The sequence below is a fragment of the Mus musculus genome, chromosome 3, assembly GCF_000001635.26.
Source record: "Mus musculus strain C57BL/6J chromosome 3, GRCm38.p6 C57BL/6J".
Classification (NCBI taxonomy): Eukaryota; Metazoa; Chordata; class Mammalia; order Rodentia; family Muridae; genus Mus; species Mus musculus.
The window spans coordinates 54,735,440-54,752,666 of record NC_000069.6 but is presented as its reverse complement, the minus strand read 5'-3'; the positions used below and the strand labels follow the sequence as shown (position 1 = coordinate 54,752,666).

General features: G+C 46.8%; 1 protein-coding gene across 1 annotated transcript; it reads right to left on the bottom strand.

The window, feature by feature from the left end:
• Nucleotides 1–2,871: 2,871 nt before the first annotated feature.
• Nucleotides 2,872–17,128, bottom strand: Alg5 (asparagine-linked glycosylation 5 (dolichyl-phosphate beta-glucosyltransferase)). The gene is made up of 10 exons (NM_025442.3): nt 17,018–17,128; nt 13,714–13,885; nt 13,359–13,405; nt 11,220–11,288; nt 10,428–10,520; nt 7,956–8,069; nt 7,501–7,560; nt 6,050–6,201; nt 3,974–4,059; nt 2,872–3,438 (listed from the first exon to the last, which is right to left on the bottom strand). The coding sequence occupies exons 1-10, from the start codon at nt 17,081–17,083 to the stop codon at nt 3,323–3,325; spliced, it is 975 nt and encodes a 324-aa protein (NP_079718.1). The 5' UTR covers nt 17,084–17,128; the 3' UTR covers nt 2,872–3,322.
• Nucleotides 17,129–17,227: the final 99 nt, after the last annotated feature.

The window sequence follows — 17,227 nt, the reverse complement described above, 5'->3', positions numbered from 1 at the left end:
CATTTCAGAGTCAAACCAGAGCAAATAAACTCCCCCTTGCATTTCATCTGTAACGGTCCTAACTCTATGCCTTTCCTGTCTTCCCCAGAACTTTACTTCAAAGTCATCATTTGCTCCATAACTAGTATTGCTAACTTCCCTGAGCACCTGGTACCTAGACTATGTGGACACAGAGCACTGATCCGTGTGAGCTCTATCTGGCAGGAGAAACTCATATCCTTCAAGACCAGAGGTGTCACAGTGGGGAGAGGACATGGGGAAGATGTGACAGAATGACATCTCAGCGACCTAGAGAAGCATGCAAGTCTACATCCTGCCCCCTCCCCATCTCTAAGGGTACAGCCCTGTAGGGGCCGGCCTGGTGGCACAATATCCCTTGTAAAGACTATCCAGAATGCCTCCGGTATGTAGAACCGACTGGAGTTTTGAGAGTAGAAACCTCATCTTTCAAACTAGTTGCATACATAGGGTAAAGAATGTGTGGGAGCTCACTCACCTCAGAGAAACAGGAAGGGACTGACATGAGCAAAGAGTCTTGGTTTACCAATGAAGGGCAGACGAGGGTCTACCATGCAAGCCTCCTGACCCAGAACTTGCCAAATGCCACACAGGCACTCCCTGCTTCCATCCGCACATCTTGAAAGGTAAGGTTAGGGCCAGGTGTGGAGGCACACGCCTTTAATCCCAGCACTTGGGAAGCAGAGGCAGGCAGATTTCTGAGTTCGAAGCCAGCCTGGTCTACAGAGTGAGTTCCAGGACAGCCAGGGCTACACAGAGAAACCCTGTCTTGAAAAAAAAACAAAACCAAACAAACAAACAAAAAAGAAAGGTAAGATTATTAGTTCTGTCTCACAGCTGAAGATCCTGGGACGCAAAGCACCTGGCACACAGTTCAAATCCCAATCAGCCTGAGGCCAGACCTCAGGCAAGAAAGCAGCATGCCTCCTGGCGCTGCCAGAGTCCACATGGAACTGTAAAGTGTGTGAACAAAATGTGACCCCTGGTGTGAATTGTATGGAAAGATGGCTCTGCTGGGAAGAGCCCTTGCACAGAATTGACACATCATTGTCATCTCTAGGACGCACTCCAGAGTTGTTCTCTAACCTCTGGGTGTGAGCTGGGCCACCTGTGCTCTCAAACCCTCCACGAGTCATACACAGAACCCCAGCCCTAATGCCAGAGAGAAGGCTGAGGGTGCCATGTGTGAGCCCGCTGAGGCTGTGCCCCTACCAGCGCAATGCCAGAGAAAACTTACAGAACAAGACTTCCTATTTTTTCATCTCTGGAGGGTGGGTGGTATCTTGGGGTTTTATTGCTGTGAAGAGACACCATGACCACAGCAACTCTTCTTACAAAAGAAACACTGTATTGGGGCTGGATTACAGTTCAAATGTTTAGTTCATTATTGTCATGGCAGCACACAGACAGACATGGTGCTGGAGAAGGAGCTGATAATTCTACATCTTGATCTGAAGGCAGCAGGAGACATGCTCTACACTGGGCATAGCTTGAGCATAGGAGACCTCAAAGCCCACTTCCACAGTGACACACTTCCTCCAACAAGACCACACCTACCTCAACAAGGTCACACCTCCTCATAGTGTCACTCGCTGTGGGCCAAGCATTCAAGCACAAGAGTCCATGGGGGCCAAACCTATTCAAACCACCACATTCCATTTCCTGGACCACATGGGCTTGTAGGCATAAATAACATAATGCAAAATACTTTTAGTTTAACTTCAAAAGTTCCCATAGCCTATCACAGTCTCAACAATACTTAAAAGTCCAAAGTCTCTTCTGAAGTTCATAGTCTCTTAACTGTAACCCCCTATAATATCAAAATCAAAAATAGATCACATACTTCCAACATACAATGGCACAGGATAAACATAATGGTTCCAGAACATATAGGGAAGAGAGCATACTGAGGAAATACTGAACCAAGGCAAGACCAAGAGCCAGCTGGGCCAACGACAAACTCTGCATCCCCACGTCTGATGTCAACGCGATCTTCAGATCTCCAACTCCTTTCAGCTTTGTTGACTGCAACACCCTTCTTTCTCTCGGGCTGATTCCACTCGTTAGCAGCTCTCCTCAGCAGGGATCCCATGGCTCTGGTATCTCTAACCTCCTGGATCTCCAGGGCAATCCAGGCTTCACCTTCAGTTTCTTATAATGGCTTCTCTGGGCCTCCCTGTAGGGCCATCCACCACACACCCGGCCTCAGTAGCTTTCTTTAGTCACAGAGGGAGATTCCATAATCCGTTTCTTCTATTCTTGACTTTAAGATCAGAACCACAAGCAGCAAGTTCTGCTGCTTGCTGGGGCTGGGGCATGGCCCCCTTGTTCAATTACATCCTCACTAGCTTTCTGTTTTTCGTGGTTCCCTTCATTGCCTAAGCTTGGCTGTCCTGGATCTTTGCCTGTGAACCAGATGGACTTTAAACACAGATATCCACATGCCTCCGTCTCCCCAGTGCTGGGATTTAAAGTTGTGTATCACCATGCCTGGACCTAAACTGTTCTTAGTTTCTCTATGATGTCAGAAATAATTTAATTCTGTTTTATTATTTGTTATAATTTTGCTGGTCTTTGCAGTATCTCAAATTCTGGTATTAAGTAAATATACCTATCATTCCTTAGAAACTACTTTTTGGATAAAGGGTTTCCCGTGGTTGAGATACAGTTTAGGAATAGTCTTGCCTGGGTTGCCAAGAAGGTTTGATGCCAGCAGTGAAAAGTAAAGGAAAAGAGATGAAGAGCAAACAGGCTTTGCACAGAGAAGATATCCCAATGGGAAGACTGTGGGGCCACAGCGTACACAGGCAAAGTTAGGAGACGAGCAGAACAGCAAGGAAGAGGACACCTTGAGCCTGGAGACTCAGTCATGCCTTTATTACAGTTTCCTAGTGTTCCAAGTCACAAATAAAGTCTCTTTGACAACAGGTAAACCTGTATTTTAACTCGTAGCCGACTTCATCTTTAAATGACTGTTACAGGGTTGTGATTTAATCATGATTGTAAAAATTGTGTGGGTACCTTAAAAAAAAACTGCTTCTGTCTTTGGTCGCCAAGTGTCCATCTCAGAACCTTAAGTGACAGGAGCCAAAATACAGACTGCTAAATAAATAAATTTTAAAAAATCTAACTTATGGCACAAATATTAAAAAAAAAAGACATCACGTGGTCTCCTCATAGCAGTTAATTCTCAAGAATATACAAAGGCAGATACTGAGAACAGGCCCATCGAGGCTTTATTGAAAATCTTGATTTCAAGTGAAATTGCATGTGGGATAAAAATGCAGTCCAGCCCTGCCAGCAACTAACTCGCTTTCCGTGTTTGCTTGAGCCTCCAGGCACCCGTCAGATACCGAAGTCGGATGAAAAGCAGGTCTTTGCCCATTTGTAGCCAGCTCCAGAATGGAACTAACTTAGAACCTGCAAGTAAAAATAAATTAAATTAACCTGGGAGAAATATACAGTAGTTTAGAGCTGTAACCTACAAGTCAGGCTGGGGCTGGGGCAGAAAGGTGGAGCAGTTTTCTACACGTGTGGATGTCTGGGCGTGCACACACACCCTTATTGTATGAGAGGTTGCACGTGGTGGGAGAGCCACTGACCTTTGTGAGCCAAGCAAGCCCGTCAGGGTAAAGAGCCAGAGGTGACTCTCCTGTGTGGAAGTCTCAGACAGAGGTCATGGGAGAAGGGACTGTGCAGAGAGAGTACACTAGGAACTGAGTGGCAGCTCCGGGATGGCTGTCCTTACACAGCCTGAGGACCTCTTCTACTGGAACCTTGGGTCAGAAGAGGCCCACTGAAGACTCAAAGAAGAGTCTGGAAAAACAGCAGGAGGGAATCTAATGGAACACAGAGGAGGCCTGGCTGAAGGAGAGGGGTGAACGCCAGACATTGGACTCAGATAACTACAGCATTGACCAGTTAAGGACTAGCTGTACATAAACAGTACACTTACCCTCAATTTCTGTCCAGTTGACAGCAACTTCTGCTATTGGGATTTGAAGACACTGTGCTATGTACAGCAGCTCTACATCAAATGCCCTGAAACAGAAAATATATTGATATTTATTCCTAAGAGGACAAGTAGGGGCACCAACCAGGGCAGGTTTTGAGGCTTCCTGGACACATGCGAAGCTTCTTCTATGTAAAACTGAAGGCCAGACCCTCAGAGGGTCAGATAACTGACACTGAGTGGACCAGAAGCTTCAGGGAGAAGAAGATATCCAGTGTGTGGTCACGTGACATCTAAGTGAGCCGTGCTGACCTTCAGCCACCACTCAGAAACCCTCAGACGAAGCTGGCCTTGTGTGTTCACCCACCTCACCATACATAACAAAGGGTCCCTCAAGGGGCTCTCTGCTCACTCACAGCTGCTTCTCCACTCTCTCCTCTCAGCCAGGGACCCTGGGTGTTTTTCTGATTAAAGGTCCCTGTCCCCTCCCTGTCCTGTCTGGAACAGGGTAGCCCTGGCAGCTATGGAAGCCTATCCTGGAAGGCTCTGGTTGTGACAGGTATACCCACAGGGTCACTCTGCCCCAACACACATGGTTACAGCCATGCCTAGCTTGGATCCATCCTTTCGCCTAGAACTAGACCTGTGGATCCACCACGTTAGGCATGAAAACAAAACCAGGTAGCAAGAGCCAAGGAGACTTGGCCACAGCCAGGGTCGGGGATTTGGAATGCTGGGGAAGCCTTTGGGAACTGACGGTGACAGTACAGGGCTAGAAGGACAGACACCTGCACCTGAAGACTACCTACTTTATATTTCACCAATGATAATCTAGGAAATAAAGGTTTTAAAACACACAGACAGACAGACACACATACACATTTTAATTTTGAAGCTACAGTGGAAGAGAACTTTTCTGTAGTTTACATGAATTCTATTTCTAGAGAAGATGACACACCCTTGAAAACAGATGTACAGAAGTGACAGAGACATCAAACATGGACACTTAGTACATAGTTATGCAGCTGCCCACCAGGAACAAGTTACACAGAACTTGTGACTAGCTCTCAAGAGGACCCTTTCAGCAGTATTTCCCGGGCACTGACACTGCATCAAGCACTACTTAGAGAAGAACAGGTCAGTGAGTCAAGTCAGGAGGGACTCCTTCTCCCCCAGAGGCCCCCAGACCACCCCAAAGCTAGGGGCGAAGTCCAGGGCCTCGTGCTTGTAAGAACCCTTCCAACTAAGTGACATTCCCGGGCCTTCACGAGCATATGCTTGAAGGAGGGAAACCTGACTAAGTAATGCCTCAGAGGAGAGAGGACCACAGTCCTGATGCCAGTGTGCCAGTGCAGGGCTGGGGGAGGGGAGGAGACACAGCAGTCACCTCTGAAGGTCACGGAGGTCACACTGCAGGGTTTGCAGTAGAGGGTCGAGTGTGATTACAAAGATCCCTGGAATCCATCCCTAGCTGCATGGAAACTAACGGCCAATGTCAGAGCTGGTTCAGGAGGCAGGAATGACAAGTGTGTGACAGAAGAGGGACAGGATGGGAAAGATGAAGTAGCTGTAGGGACCTCTTTTAAGAAAAGGCTGTGGCTGGAGTGGATGGGCCTGGGGCTGAAGGACATAGGCAGGGTCAATGAAGGACATAGGCAAGGTCAATGAAGGACATAGGCAGGGTCAATGGACAGGATCTGAAGGAAGATAGGAAGGATGAACACAGGAGAGAAAAAAAATGGAAAAGGCTAGGCTTGAAGATGGGAAGGGTGGGGAGAGAGAGAGAGATTGAGAGAGAGTACACACACACACACACACACACACACACACACACACACACACACGAGCTCAGTAATTAACGGCCACACTGCAGAGAGAGACCTACCTCCGGGAAGGGAGTGTAAGAGGTGAAAGAAGATTAAGGAGACAGGGTACACTCTAGCCTGTGCTTAGATGAACATATAACAAACGTTTCAATCTGGCTCTATCTGGATATTTGTTGGGAGATGACAAGCCTGTGTCCAGTTGTCTGGATGCCCACGGGAGGCAACGCGATACACCTTCCAGTCAGAAACCTACCATCGTTCAATGTGCAGAGACGAGAAGGTCCGGGCTGCTGCTTCTCGGGTCAGTAATTTGAACCCGCACTGTGTGTCCCTGATTCCTTTGACACAGAGGAACCACACCAGGAAATGGAATCCGTACATAAGAAAGGTACGGAAGTAAGAGCGCTAAAACAGAGGCAGAAGAGAAATGATTTAGCATCCCTGAGACATTGAGGACAGCTCTTAAAACATGAGGCTGGCCCGGTGCACCTCCAGTGTGGATGGCATGGGACCGAAGGCACACTGAACAGGATGGTGCCGCAGAAGCTGAGCACTATGGGTGCAGTTACTGATTCCTGGGGCCTGGGTCTGGGAGCACAAGGTCAGGACCGGAGCGGATGAGCACCGCAGTGGTCTGGTTTTAAATCATCAGCAAACCAGGGTGAGGATAAGGACTTGAGTCCTGGCTCCTGGGCTGATGATTAGCAAGCCTCCCCGAGTACACTACATCAGCTGTCTCCTCGGCTAAGGAGGGCACCTTCCCTTCAGAGTTACAGGGAGAGTGGAACAGAATTACATCACAGCTGTAAGCCATGTGCTTGGCCGGAGAGTAACTGGAACTCAGTAACAGTTTTAGAGAGAAGGCTGAGGGCTCTACTCTCACCACAGCGCCCCTTGTGGAGAGGAGGCAGGAGCTCAGAGCCCTCCTCTGCTGCTGCCACCTGCAACCACCGGGCATGTTCTGAGGCAGGCAGGGGTGGGAAACCTCATCTTAAAGACACTTTAGGAACCTCACATTACCTACTCAGTGCCTTCCACATACAATACTTCTGATAAACCCCAGGGGCACTGAACTCCCCATAAGAGGATCACACTAAAGAAAGGGGACAAACAGAAACGGAAAGATAGGAAAATGAAAGCCAAAGGTGATAAGTACGACCTGCAAACTGTTGTGCTTGACCAACTGTCAGTGTGATGTACCCAGGAGCAGCCTCCACCCAGAGCCTTTCTAAAAGGGACAGTCATGAGCCCGACAGTCTTCAGCTAAGTGTTTTCCTTAGAGACACGAAACGAGGAATATTTAAATGCTGAACAAAGCTCAAAACATACTCTGGATAGAACCCACCATAAGAGCCTGGGACAGGAATGTTCGGGGTTTGTGCTTTTTTTTTTCTGATTTTGGAATATTTACTCACAATTTTGGAAAATATTTTTTTTGTTGTTAAAAAGACAAGCATGGTTTAGAAGTCTGCCATGACTGAACAATACTCTGTGTCTTAAACACAAGTCTAAGAGTGTGTACGTCCTGAGGGGAAGTCTCTACCTGCCCTATGCACACTTAAAGAAACCAACTCTGAAATGTGCTAATCTTTCATAAAAAACTCCAATGAGGTTGAAGGGAAGTTCGTTTCTGAGAGAAAACATAGGGACCCATTTCTTGTCAGATGTCAACAGGTTGTTATCTATAGCTCGGGATAGCCTTACCTGAGCAATCGATTCTTTCTCCAGATGAGCTCGAGACCCACATGCAATAGCCATTTGCTCCTGAGGAAAAAGCGACAAAGTTGTTCTCTTCAATGTTTAAGTATCACGTATAAACACATCCATTTCAATGTAAACGTCTCACCTTCATAACTACTTTGAAAAAATAAGATTATAGTTATAAAGTATATTGAGGGGTTCAGAATATGCATAGCTGGAGACAGCTAGTCACACTTAGTAAGAGGACTCTGCTGGGCATGGCTGGACACAGCTTTAGTCCCTGCACTTGGGAGGCAGAGGCAGGGGCGTCTTTGAGCTCTTGCCCAGCTTGCTCTACACAGAAAGACCCTATGTGGAGCAAGAAGAAAGGAAGCTGAACTTGAGGTAAATCCTGAGGGCTTGCTCTCGAGCCCTGTCCCTCACACTGTCACGTACTTACAGCATTTTCTTATACTCACAGGCCATGGCTGTAGATCACTCAGCCCCTTTTCTAATTTCTCAACATCTGGAAACTTTGTGGCTCCGTCAGCATCTGCCATGAGGATCTTCTCTCCTCGGGAACTGAATACACCCTGCATTCAAAAGTTCCAGGTGAAAGAAAATTGCTTAGAATTATGTTTGAGTTCGATGGCGCTTCAGTTCATTCTATTCAAGCACATCTAAGATGGCAGCAGGAGGCCAGCGTTCACTGCTGAGAGGATAAGGTGTCCCGACACGTATCTACTGTCCATTTGCTGTTGCAAAGGTTTTACAATCCTCCTAAGCCGACACCCATCACGCCCTTCTATGTGCCCTGAGTTATGTAGTCATGCTGCTCACGTGACTCCAGAGGCAACCTGAGCAACACATAAAGGAACATGTCCTCAGACAAACAAACAGAGATAACACATACGCTCTGGGCATACGGCTCTGCACATCTGTAATCCCCCACTCAGGAGGTAAGGAGGACTTCGAGTCTGAAGCCTCATATTCTTGTGAAGTGCAGGGTAAGAAGTTAGGTTTTGTTTTTTTTTTTTTTTTTTTGGTTTTCCGAGACAGGGTTTCTCTGTGTAGCCCTGGCTGTCCTGGAACTCACTCTGTAGACCAGGCTGGCCTTGAACTCAGATATCCGCCTGTCTCTGCCTCCCGAGTGCTGGGATTAAAGGCGTGCGCTACCATGCCCGGTGAGAAGTTAGTTTTCTTTATTACAGTGCCCTAAATATTGTAAATTGCTGCTGACCAGGGCAGAGGAGGTGTTGCTAACATCAGGGCCAGCACTTGTTACTGTCTGTTACGGCGTCTGACACTTGTGAAGAGCAGGTTTGGTTGCTAGTGCAAACCACACTGTACGTGCATGTTTCACAAGGACATGACCTGCAGATGAACTCTGATCTCTGCTGTGAGCCTGAGTGAGCGGCACAGCAGCCCTGACAGCATGGCGCTGACTGCTTGCTCCTCTATACATGCACAGAACGCTATCACCTGCCTCCTCAGTAGGTCTCTGTCTCCCTCAGACCCACTTCCATTGACTTGTGGCATCTCCCATGCATCTTCCCCTTTTCTGTCCTGTCACCACCACAGTACAAATGAACTAAAGCTCACTTAATACTACCCTGGCTCACGGCTGATGACTTTCTCAAGTGCTATGCTTGGTTAAGTCTAAAAGCACTGAGGGAACACTGTGAGGAGTGAGGAGAACAGAGGTGTGTGTGTGTGTGTGTGTGTGTGTGTGTGTGAGAAAGACTGTGATTAATTTACATCTCCATGTATGAAAATGTCTAATGAAACACATGATTTCCTACATGTGCTACTGGTTTTTAAAAAGATTTAATTTTATGTGTATGAGTGTTTTGCATAAATGTATGGAATATGCGCCTTGTATGTATAGTACCTGCAGAGGCCAGGAGAGGTGCTGGATCCCCTGGAATTGGAGCTACAGGTGGTTGTGAGCCACCATAAAGGTGCTGGGAACCAAACCTGGGTCCTCTGCAAGAGCAGCCAGTGCTCTTACCTGCTGGGCCACCTTTCCAGGTTAAATCTTTTATTTAACTATCAATGAATGAATGAATGAATGAATGAATGAATGCTCCCTATCCCAAGGTTTGTGATCTGTCCTTACTTGCCCTCACCGTCCTCCTGTGGCAGACACTGTTTGTCATCTGCCCGAGGACCTCACATCACATCTAAAGGCTTTCTCCTTTCAGAAAGAACCCTGTCATCTTGTCAAGGATGAAAATGTTAAAAGAAAAGTGATCAGGAGGCACAGTGACACAAACTTGTAATCTCAGCACTCGGGAGGCAGTGCTGAGGCAGAAGGATTGCTCTGAGTCAAGGCCAGCCTGAGTTTCAGAGGAAGACACTATCTAAACAACAATAAAACAGGAAAGAAAACGGGAAAGCCAAACATAAGGGACCCAAAATCCTCCTCCTCCCTAGGGATCGGGACGACCTTGTGACACTGGGCTGGCCCCTGAGATAGATGTGACAGAGGTACCTGTGGGATTCTGGGAAAGCACATCACTTCCCTGTGTGTATGGAACGTGGAGGTGAGTCATTTGTGTTCAGGAGGAAAAGGAAATGAAAGGCGAGAGCGAGGGCCTCTGCTGATGACCGGAGACCTAGACAAGAGTTCCTACACTAAGGCATTTAAGGAGTGGGATCTGCATTTTCTTTTTTGTGCATTTTTAGGGTCCATTTTTCAGTTGAATTTGTTTTCTGTCTGATGGGTCTTGGCTGAAGACGACTCCTCTGGCCTAGGCCTTACAGGCATCTCAACCGCTTTCTGAGTCAGCTTGTCTATGACAGAGTATGATGCTTAGACTTCACCAAGTCAAACATATAGCTATTAAAACTGTCGCTAACTCGCAATACTACTATTGGCTATGTGGCATTGCAGGCAGAAAAGGTTATTAAAATACCTTCACATCTTAAACAAAAACGTAAATTATTACCATCCTAACAGCACCACCTTTCCCACGGTTCCGCACCAGCGTTATCACCCGGACTTTGTCACTTCCGTATTTCTGGCAGTATTTTAAAGCGACCTGTCGGTGACATAAAAGTTAGAATACAGTTAGCTTGGAGAACTGGTACCAAAGATATGGGTTATCCTGATGTGATCAGAACATGTTAGATGCATGTACTAAACACCACAGTGCTCTATAAACATGCACGATCACTATCTGTCAGTTAAGGTAGACATAATCAAGTGTAAACAGAAAGGTGAGCAATAATTCAGATCCCACAAGCCACACAGACTGGGCTGCCACCTTCAGCCCACCCTTCTGTGACCAGAGTCTTAGTGGGAATGACTAGGTCAGGTTGGTCTTTGGCATTTCCCTGGGGGACTGTCTTGACCGCTGCCACTGGAAATGCAGGGCCCACTGTGGGTGGCGCCACTCCCTAGGCCAGGCCCTGAATGCTGTATGGCTGAAGAAAGTTGGCAAGTAAGCAGGCATTATGGGTACATTTGTTTCTCTCTGCCCTTGATTGGGGATATGATGTAACCAGTTGACTCCTACCTCTGTGACTTTCCTGCAGTGATAAACTGGAATCTGGGAGCTAAATAATCCGCCCCCCCACCCTTTTTTGGTCAGAGCATTTTACTAGGAACAGAAGTGAAAATGGGGTGGAAAGTAATGATCCCAGCTTTGGGTTCCTCCACAAGTGGAAACAAGCCACAAGGACTAAACGGCTCCAGGTTTTCTATCAACCATCCGTTCTAAAAGCACGCATACATTTACCTTTGACGTCTGGTCTTCACTGCCATCGTCAACCACTATCACCTCATACGTGAACGTACAATCATGTTTCTGCGAGAAGCAAGAGGCACACATCATAATCTGGCAAAATCGCGATAGGGATTATAAACTTGTAAGTAGATTTTAATTTCCTTCTCTCTTTGGGTGGGCATGCACACATACATGTATGAGGGAGGGGGAACAGCTGTGGCGCACACATGGAGGTCACAGGACAACTTGCAGGGGATTCTTTCTGAGGAAAGGTTGGTCTCTGGCCTCCATATGTGCAACAGCTTCTACAGGGTGGGTCACAGGGATCAATTAGTTTATATATATATATATATATATATATATTTTTTTTTTAAAGCTCAATACTTGTCTATTATAGCACCCTGGGCTCAGTCTCCACTGTGTAGGTAGGATTTGGGGGAGCACAAGGAGGAATTCATTTAGTGAATAAAAGGATTGGAAATTGTTACCTGGTTCCATATGGTTCCGAATACAATAATAAAAAGTGAAATAGCTAGGCATTGGTGGCACATGCCTGCAATTATAGTACCTGGAAGCTGAGGCAGGAGGATTGTAAGCTGAAGGCCAGACAACCTGGCACACAGAAATTTATGGCAATTTTATGGGGGTGGGTCCATAGCAAGATGCCTTCTCAAATAAAAAAAAAAAAAAACAGGAAAGGAAGTCTGCGGAGGTAGCTCACTGGGTCACATAAGCTTGAGGACCTGAGTTCAGGTCCTCTGGGTTACTACATAAAGCCACCCCACAGCACTGTAATACCAGTGTGTCTGTGGACAGACGGAAGGTAACGGCAGGAGAATCCTGGCGCTCACAGGCCTTGTGCACACCGCACTGACCAATAGATCTCACTGAGGGGAAAGTGAAGACTCACACCCAGTTTTTGTTCTTCACATGTGCTGTGGTTGTACCTCTACTCACACGCAAACACACACATGAACAGACATATGTGTACATGATAGAACTATCTATTCTCTAACAATTTCAGTAGACAACATGGTTCCAGTGATAATCACCATACTGTACTTTTCATCCTCAAAATCTAACCATTCAGACAGGGCATCAGGGCACATCCTGCCATCTTAGTACTTGGGATGTGGGAACAGACGGTGTTATAACTGAGAGTGTGTGCCCTTTGACCAATATCTTCCCATTGCTCTCTACCCTCAAAGTCTGGCAACCAGCCTTCTGTGAGATTGATATTCCTTTTTTGTGTGTGTGTTACTATTATTATATTTTTATTATTTAAAACAATTTTTTAAATTAGGTATTTTCTTCATTTACATTTCCAATGCTACCCCAAAAGTCCCCCACACGCTCCCCACCCCACTCCCCTACCCACCCACTCCCACTTCTTGGCCCTGGCGTTCCCCTGTACTGAGACATATAAAGTTTGCAAGACCAAGGGGCCTCTCTTTCCACTGGTGGTCAACTAGGCCATCTTCTGCTACATATGCAGCTAGAGACACGAGCTCTGGGGGTGCTGGTTAGTTCATATTGTTGTTCCACCTATAGGGTTGCAGACCCCTTTAGCTCCTTGGGTACTTTCTCTAGCTCCTCCATTGGGGGCCCTGTGTTCCATCTTATAGCTGACTCTGAGCATCCACTTCTGTGTTTTCCAGGCACCGGCATAGTCTCACAAGAGAGAGCTATATCAGGGTAATTTTAAATTTTTTTAAGACTGTAATTTCATATCTTTAATCAATGTGATTTCATCTGAGCATCAAAGCTTGACAGAGTATGTTATAAAGCCTCTAATGGATCTCTTTCTCTATTTATGACTACATACATACACATACACCTATTTTTAAAGACATCACAGAAATAAGTCTGCACACATTCACTGGCACGTAATCTATAATATGTCACCAAGCAAGAGAGAATTAAACGTTGGGGGAGGGGACATGAGGGAAATGACAGCTTCCTGGTTTGTCTGCTGCTGGAGGTAGCATGCTGCATGCTGAGCCTGCTTGCTGACAGCCAGCAGCTTGCTGAGCCATACACGGCCCAGGGCTGAGCAATGACTCCTACAGTGCACCTAGCCTGGGGGGTCTGTAACTGGTGACCCATTGTGGTTTTGACTAGAGATGTGACATCGAAAGAGAAGTGTGATACCTGTCTCTTTTCTAGGTAGTTCAGGGCTTCATCCATCATCACAGGCACTAAATGGAAAAAAAAAAATTATAGATTACTTTTGAAAATGAGTTAGCTAGCCCCAGCACACTCCACTTACACAGGGAAAAGTTATCTGTCATCTCCCAAGCCCCTGAGATGTCACCCAGGCCATTCTTCCCTGGAATATTTCTGGCCCTCATCAGGTTACTTCTCTAAGAACTTCAATCCTGCCATCTCCATTTCCCCTCTTTCTCAGTCTCAGCTCCAACTCTGTACTCCTCAGGGAGGGCAGACACTGCACACTTCCTCCTCTTCCCAAATGGCCCATTAGCAAACAAACTCAAATAGAACTTACACCGTTTCTCTTCATTGTAGGAAGGCACAACAACAGATAGCTGTTTCGTAGGCGAGTCCCAGATGCTGGGGAGAGCTTCCTTCTGGCCTTTGGCATTGAGGAAGAATTTCTCTTCCTCATGTTGGTAACATGGTGGCATTTTTGTAGCAGTTATAAACGCCACAATGGAAACCTAAAGGCAGACATGAAAAACAGCTTACACTGTTCTAATATTTGTTGTTCTAGAACATTGTTATTTGCAAAATTTGGGGAGGGGGATATGTAGTCTCGGGTTTGGTTCTAACAGTCCTGGAGGTGATTCTGCGGTTTCATGGCAGCCAGACTTGTAAAAATCCTCTTATAAAATGACGATTGTCCTTGTCCCCATTGGTAACGCACTAAAGGCTCCAGGAGGCCTTGTTTTCACCTCTTCTTCCTTGGGCCTCTGCTATGCCAAATCTAAGAGTCAGTCTACTCTTACAAATGGATAACACGGTACTACCTCCTGCCTGGAGTACATATGTGAGAGGACAGATCCGTATGTTAGCTAACAGGGAAGGACCAAACAGACTCAGCCTCTGAAGGAAAGGTTCCTTGGAGCCCACAGCAGGGACCATAATGCTTAAGAATGTATTCTGATACCTATCCTTAGTTAGAATTGAGAATACAGCATCTTCTAGAGTAACAAATAAGACTTGACGGCTACTGGGGCTGGAGAGATGGTTCAGTAGTTAAGAGCTCTGGCTCTTCTTGCAAGGAACTCAGGTTTGGTTCCCAGCACCCACACGGCTGCTCACAACCATCGATAATCCCAGTTCCAAGGGATCTGGCACCCTGTTCTGGCCTCTGGGGACTTGAGGCATGCACACATTGCACATACCTACACACATTCCCACAAAGCACTCATGTACAGAAAATAAAAATAAATACTAAGAAACAAACACCTGGGTGCCTTTTCCATGTGCTTGGGAAATGACCCTTAATTTATATCACTGTTTTCAGTGGTGAACTTTAAAACCAAAGCTCCCCATGTATGCAATTGTACTCATCCTGCTTTGATGACTCTCTCTAGTACCCCACCATGTGTGTACGGGGGAGCAGCCACAATGGAAATTAAGACGAGGGCTCAGTGGTTGAGAGCACCGGCTGCTCTCGCAGAGGACCCAGTTCAGTTCCCTGCACCCAATGTAGCGGCTCTCAACTGACTGCTTGAAAGTACAGCTCCAGGGAACCCAAAGTCTCTCTGGCTTCTAAACTTACGCATACACACATACACACTTAAAAATAATAAAAATAAAAACACAGTATGGCGGCGTGCTCTACTGTCCAGATTGTGACTTCTGAATTCAGTTTTCCAAAGAGCAATCGATTCTCCTAAGAAAACTATTAATCCAGGTCTGGGGTGGGAAGGTGTATTATTAACACAGCATATCATAGAGAAAGCAAATTCCATCTGTACCCACGAGGGCTGCATGAAAGGGAACAGGTACAGGGGGTCACTTGAGGACAAGTAGGTGAGTCACTTGAAGGCATTTCTCAGACCTGTGAAAAAGAAACTTCAGCATCGAAAGAATAATCACTACACTGAATGAAGACAGAAAAATTTACGTCTGTAATAACGCAAAAGTAAAACTGGCCACCCTCTTAAGATGTCAGGGGAAACATCTCATCATTTTTAAAAAATGTGTGCTTTCATATGTGAAAGTGTTTCTGGTGATTGGGTACCTGAGGACTTTTCATTTAAAAAAAAACAAAACAAAACACTCCAAAGCCCATCAAAAAGACACACGTGAACTTAATTAAATCTCAAGATCCTACAAGAAATGTGGAGGGCAAGTTAAAGATGCTTAGGAAGGCGTCTGTGAAATCCATACTGGCGCCAGGTGTGGTGGTGTGCACCTTTAATCCCAGCACTTGGAAGGCAGAGGCAGGCAAATTTCTGAGTTCGAGGCCAGCTTGGTCTACAGAGTGAGTTCCAGGACAGCCAGGGCTACACAGAGAAACCCTATCTCGAAAAAAAACCAAAACCAAAACCAAAAAAAAAATCCACACTGGCAAACTCCATACTGGCAAACTCCGAGTATTTAAATTGACAGGGTATTTGGAAACACAGAAATAACAGGTTTTAAAGACGGTTGGAATTAACTTATTACAGTAAAGTTTTAGAAGGAAGTCCTTATAGAAATAAATGCAGATGATTTAGAGATGAAATGTTATTTGGAATTGTTTTAAATTTATTTTCAAAAGTGGGCGGAGGCCGAGCATGGTGGCGCACGCCTTTAATCCCAGCACTCGGGAGGCAGGCGGATTTCTGAGTTCGAGGCCAGCCTGGTCTACAAAGTGAGTTCCAGGATAGCCAGAGTTATACAGAGAAACCCTGTCTCAAAAAAAAAAAAAAAAAAAAAAAAAAAAAGTGGGCGGAGAGAAAGAATGCCAACAGGCAGATGGAAAGTAGGCTTCAAGATGCAACGCACTGCACACCAAGTGCAACATGCTTGCAGTAAAATAAAGGGTACCTCTACTCGTTCAAGCCAGTGGGATCTAGTACAGTCCACACAGCCTCATCGTGCACACACAGTCAGCTAAGTCTGTATAAAGGATTCAAAGTAAAGTGGCCACAACCCGGAACGTGGCCAACAAAGTTCAGATTTGTTCCAAGCCTTTAAAGAAGGCATTTTAGTGAGAGAGGGCGCCTGGCTTCACCGGACACACAGCGACAGTCATCTGGCTACACCACTCCAAGACTGTGCATGTGCACATGTACATTGGCTAGGTGGCAGAGGCCTTTCTGGCCACCTGTCTCAATACAGGCAAGCTTTTCAGAATCTGCTTTCTGAATGAGTTACAGGCTCCTTTTCAAACTATGTGGCAGAGTTTAGTTGGCAAATATGTCCTCTTCTACATAATCAGAAGGGGTCTGCCACGTTTCTACAGGAATGGCAAAGAAAACGCTAAGGTGCCTGATTCTCAAGCAAAAAAACCCAAAACAAAACAAAAAGACCCCTGGCCAAAATGAATAGAACGCCGTCTGGGCCTATCTTTTGCTGACCCATCGTCCCTAGCCTTATGGATCGGCCGCTCTTTCCAGCTGCAGTGCATATGGGAGCCCCAGGAAGAAGACTGGGGAGTGGCGTGGAGGGGTGACAGGCGGGGGTTCAGAAGCAGGAGCCCCGAAAAGCTGGGCGGAGGCTCTGGGCACTCAAATAGGGTTCCAAAGGGGAACAAAGGTTCAAAGGATTTCAGGGAATCTGAGGCCAAGGGAGCCAAGCACGCGAGGGAAGCGCGGAAGGGACACCCGGAGCACCGGACTCCACCACGGTCTCACCAGAATGAGCGCGGCAGCCGCCAGCGCCACGCCGAGCCCCAGCAGCTGCAGTAGCAGCGTAGCCATCCCGCAGCTCCACACTTGCGGAAGCGCGGTGCGGCGCCGCGCCCCGCCCCAGCCGGCCCCGCAGGAGAGGCCGGCCTAGCCCTCGCCCGCCGCCCGCAGCGCCCCCGCCTGGCCGTGCCCCGCCACGGCAGGAAAGCCGAGGCC

Excerpts from the sequence above, each read along its gene's own strand:
- Alg5 (NM_025442.3), bottom strand. The coding sequence starts at position 17,083 with ATGGCTACGCTGCTACTGCAGCTGCTGGGGCTCGGCGTGGCGCTGGCG. Across the intron at positions 8,070-10,427 it reads AAGGTGGTGCTGTTAGGATG|GGTGTATTCAGTTCCCGAGG; the intron begins GTAATAATTTAC and ends TTTTGAATGCAG. Across the intron at positions 6,202-7,500 it reads AGAAAGAATCGATTGCTCAG|CGCTCTTACTTCCGTACCTT; the intron begins GTAAGGCTATCC and ends CCTCTGTTTTAG.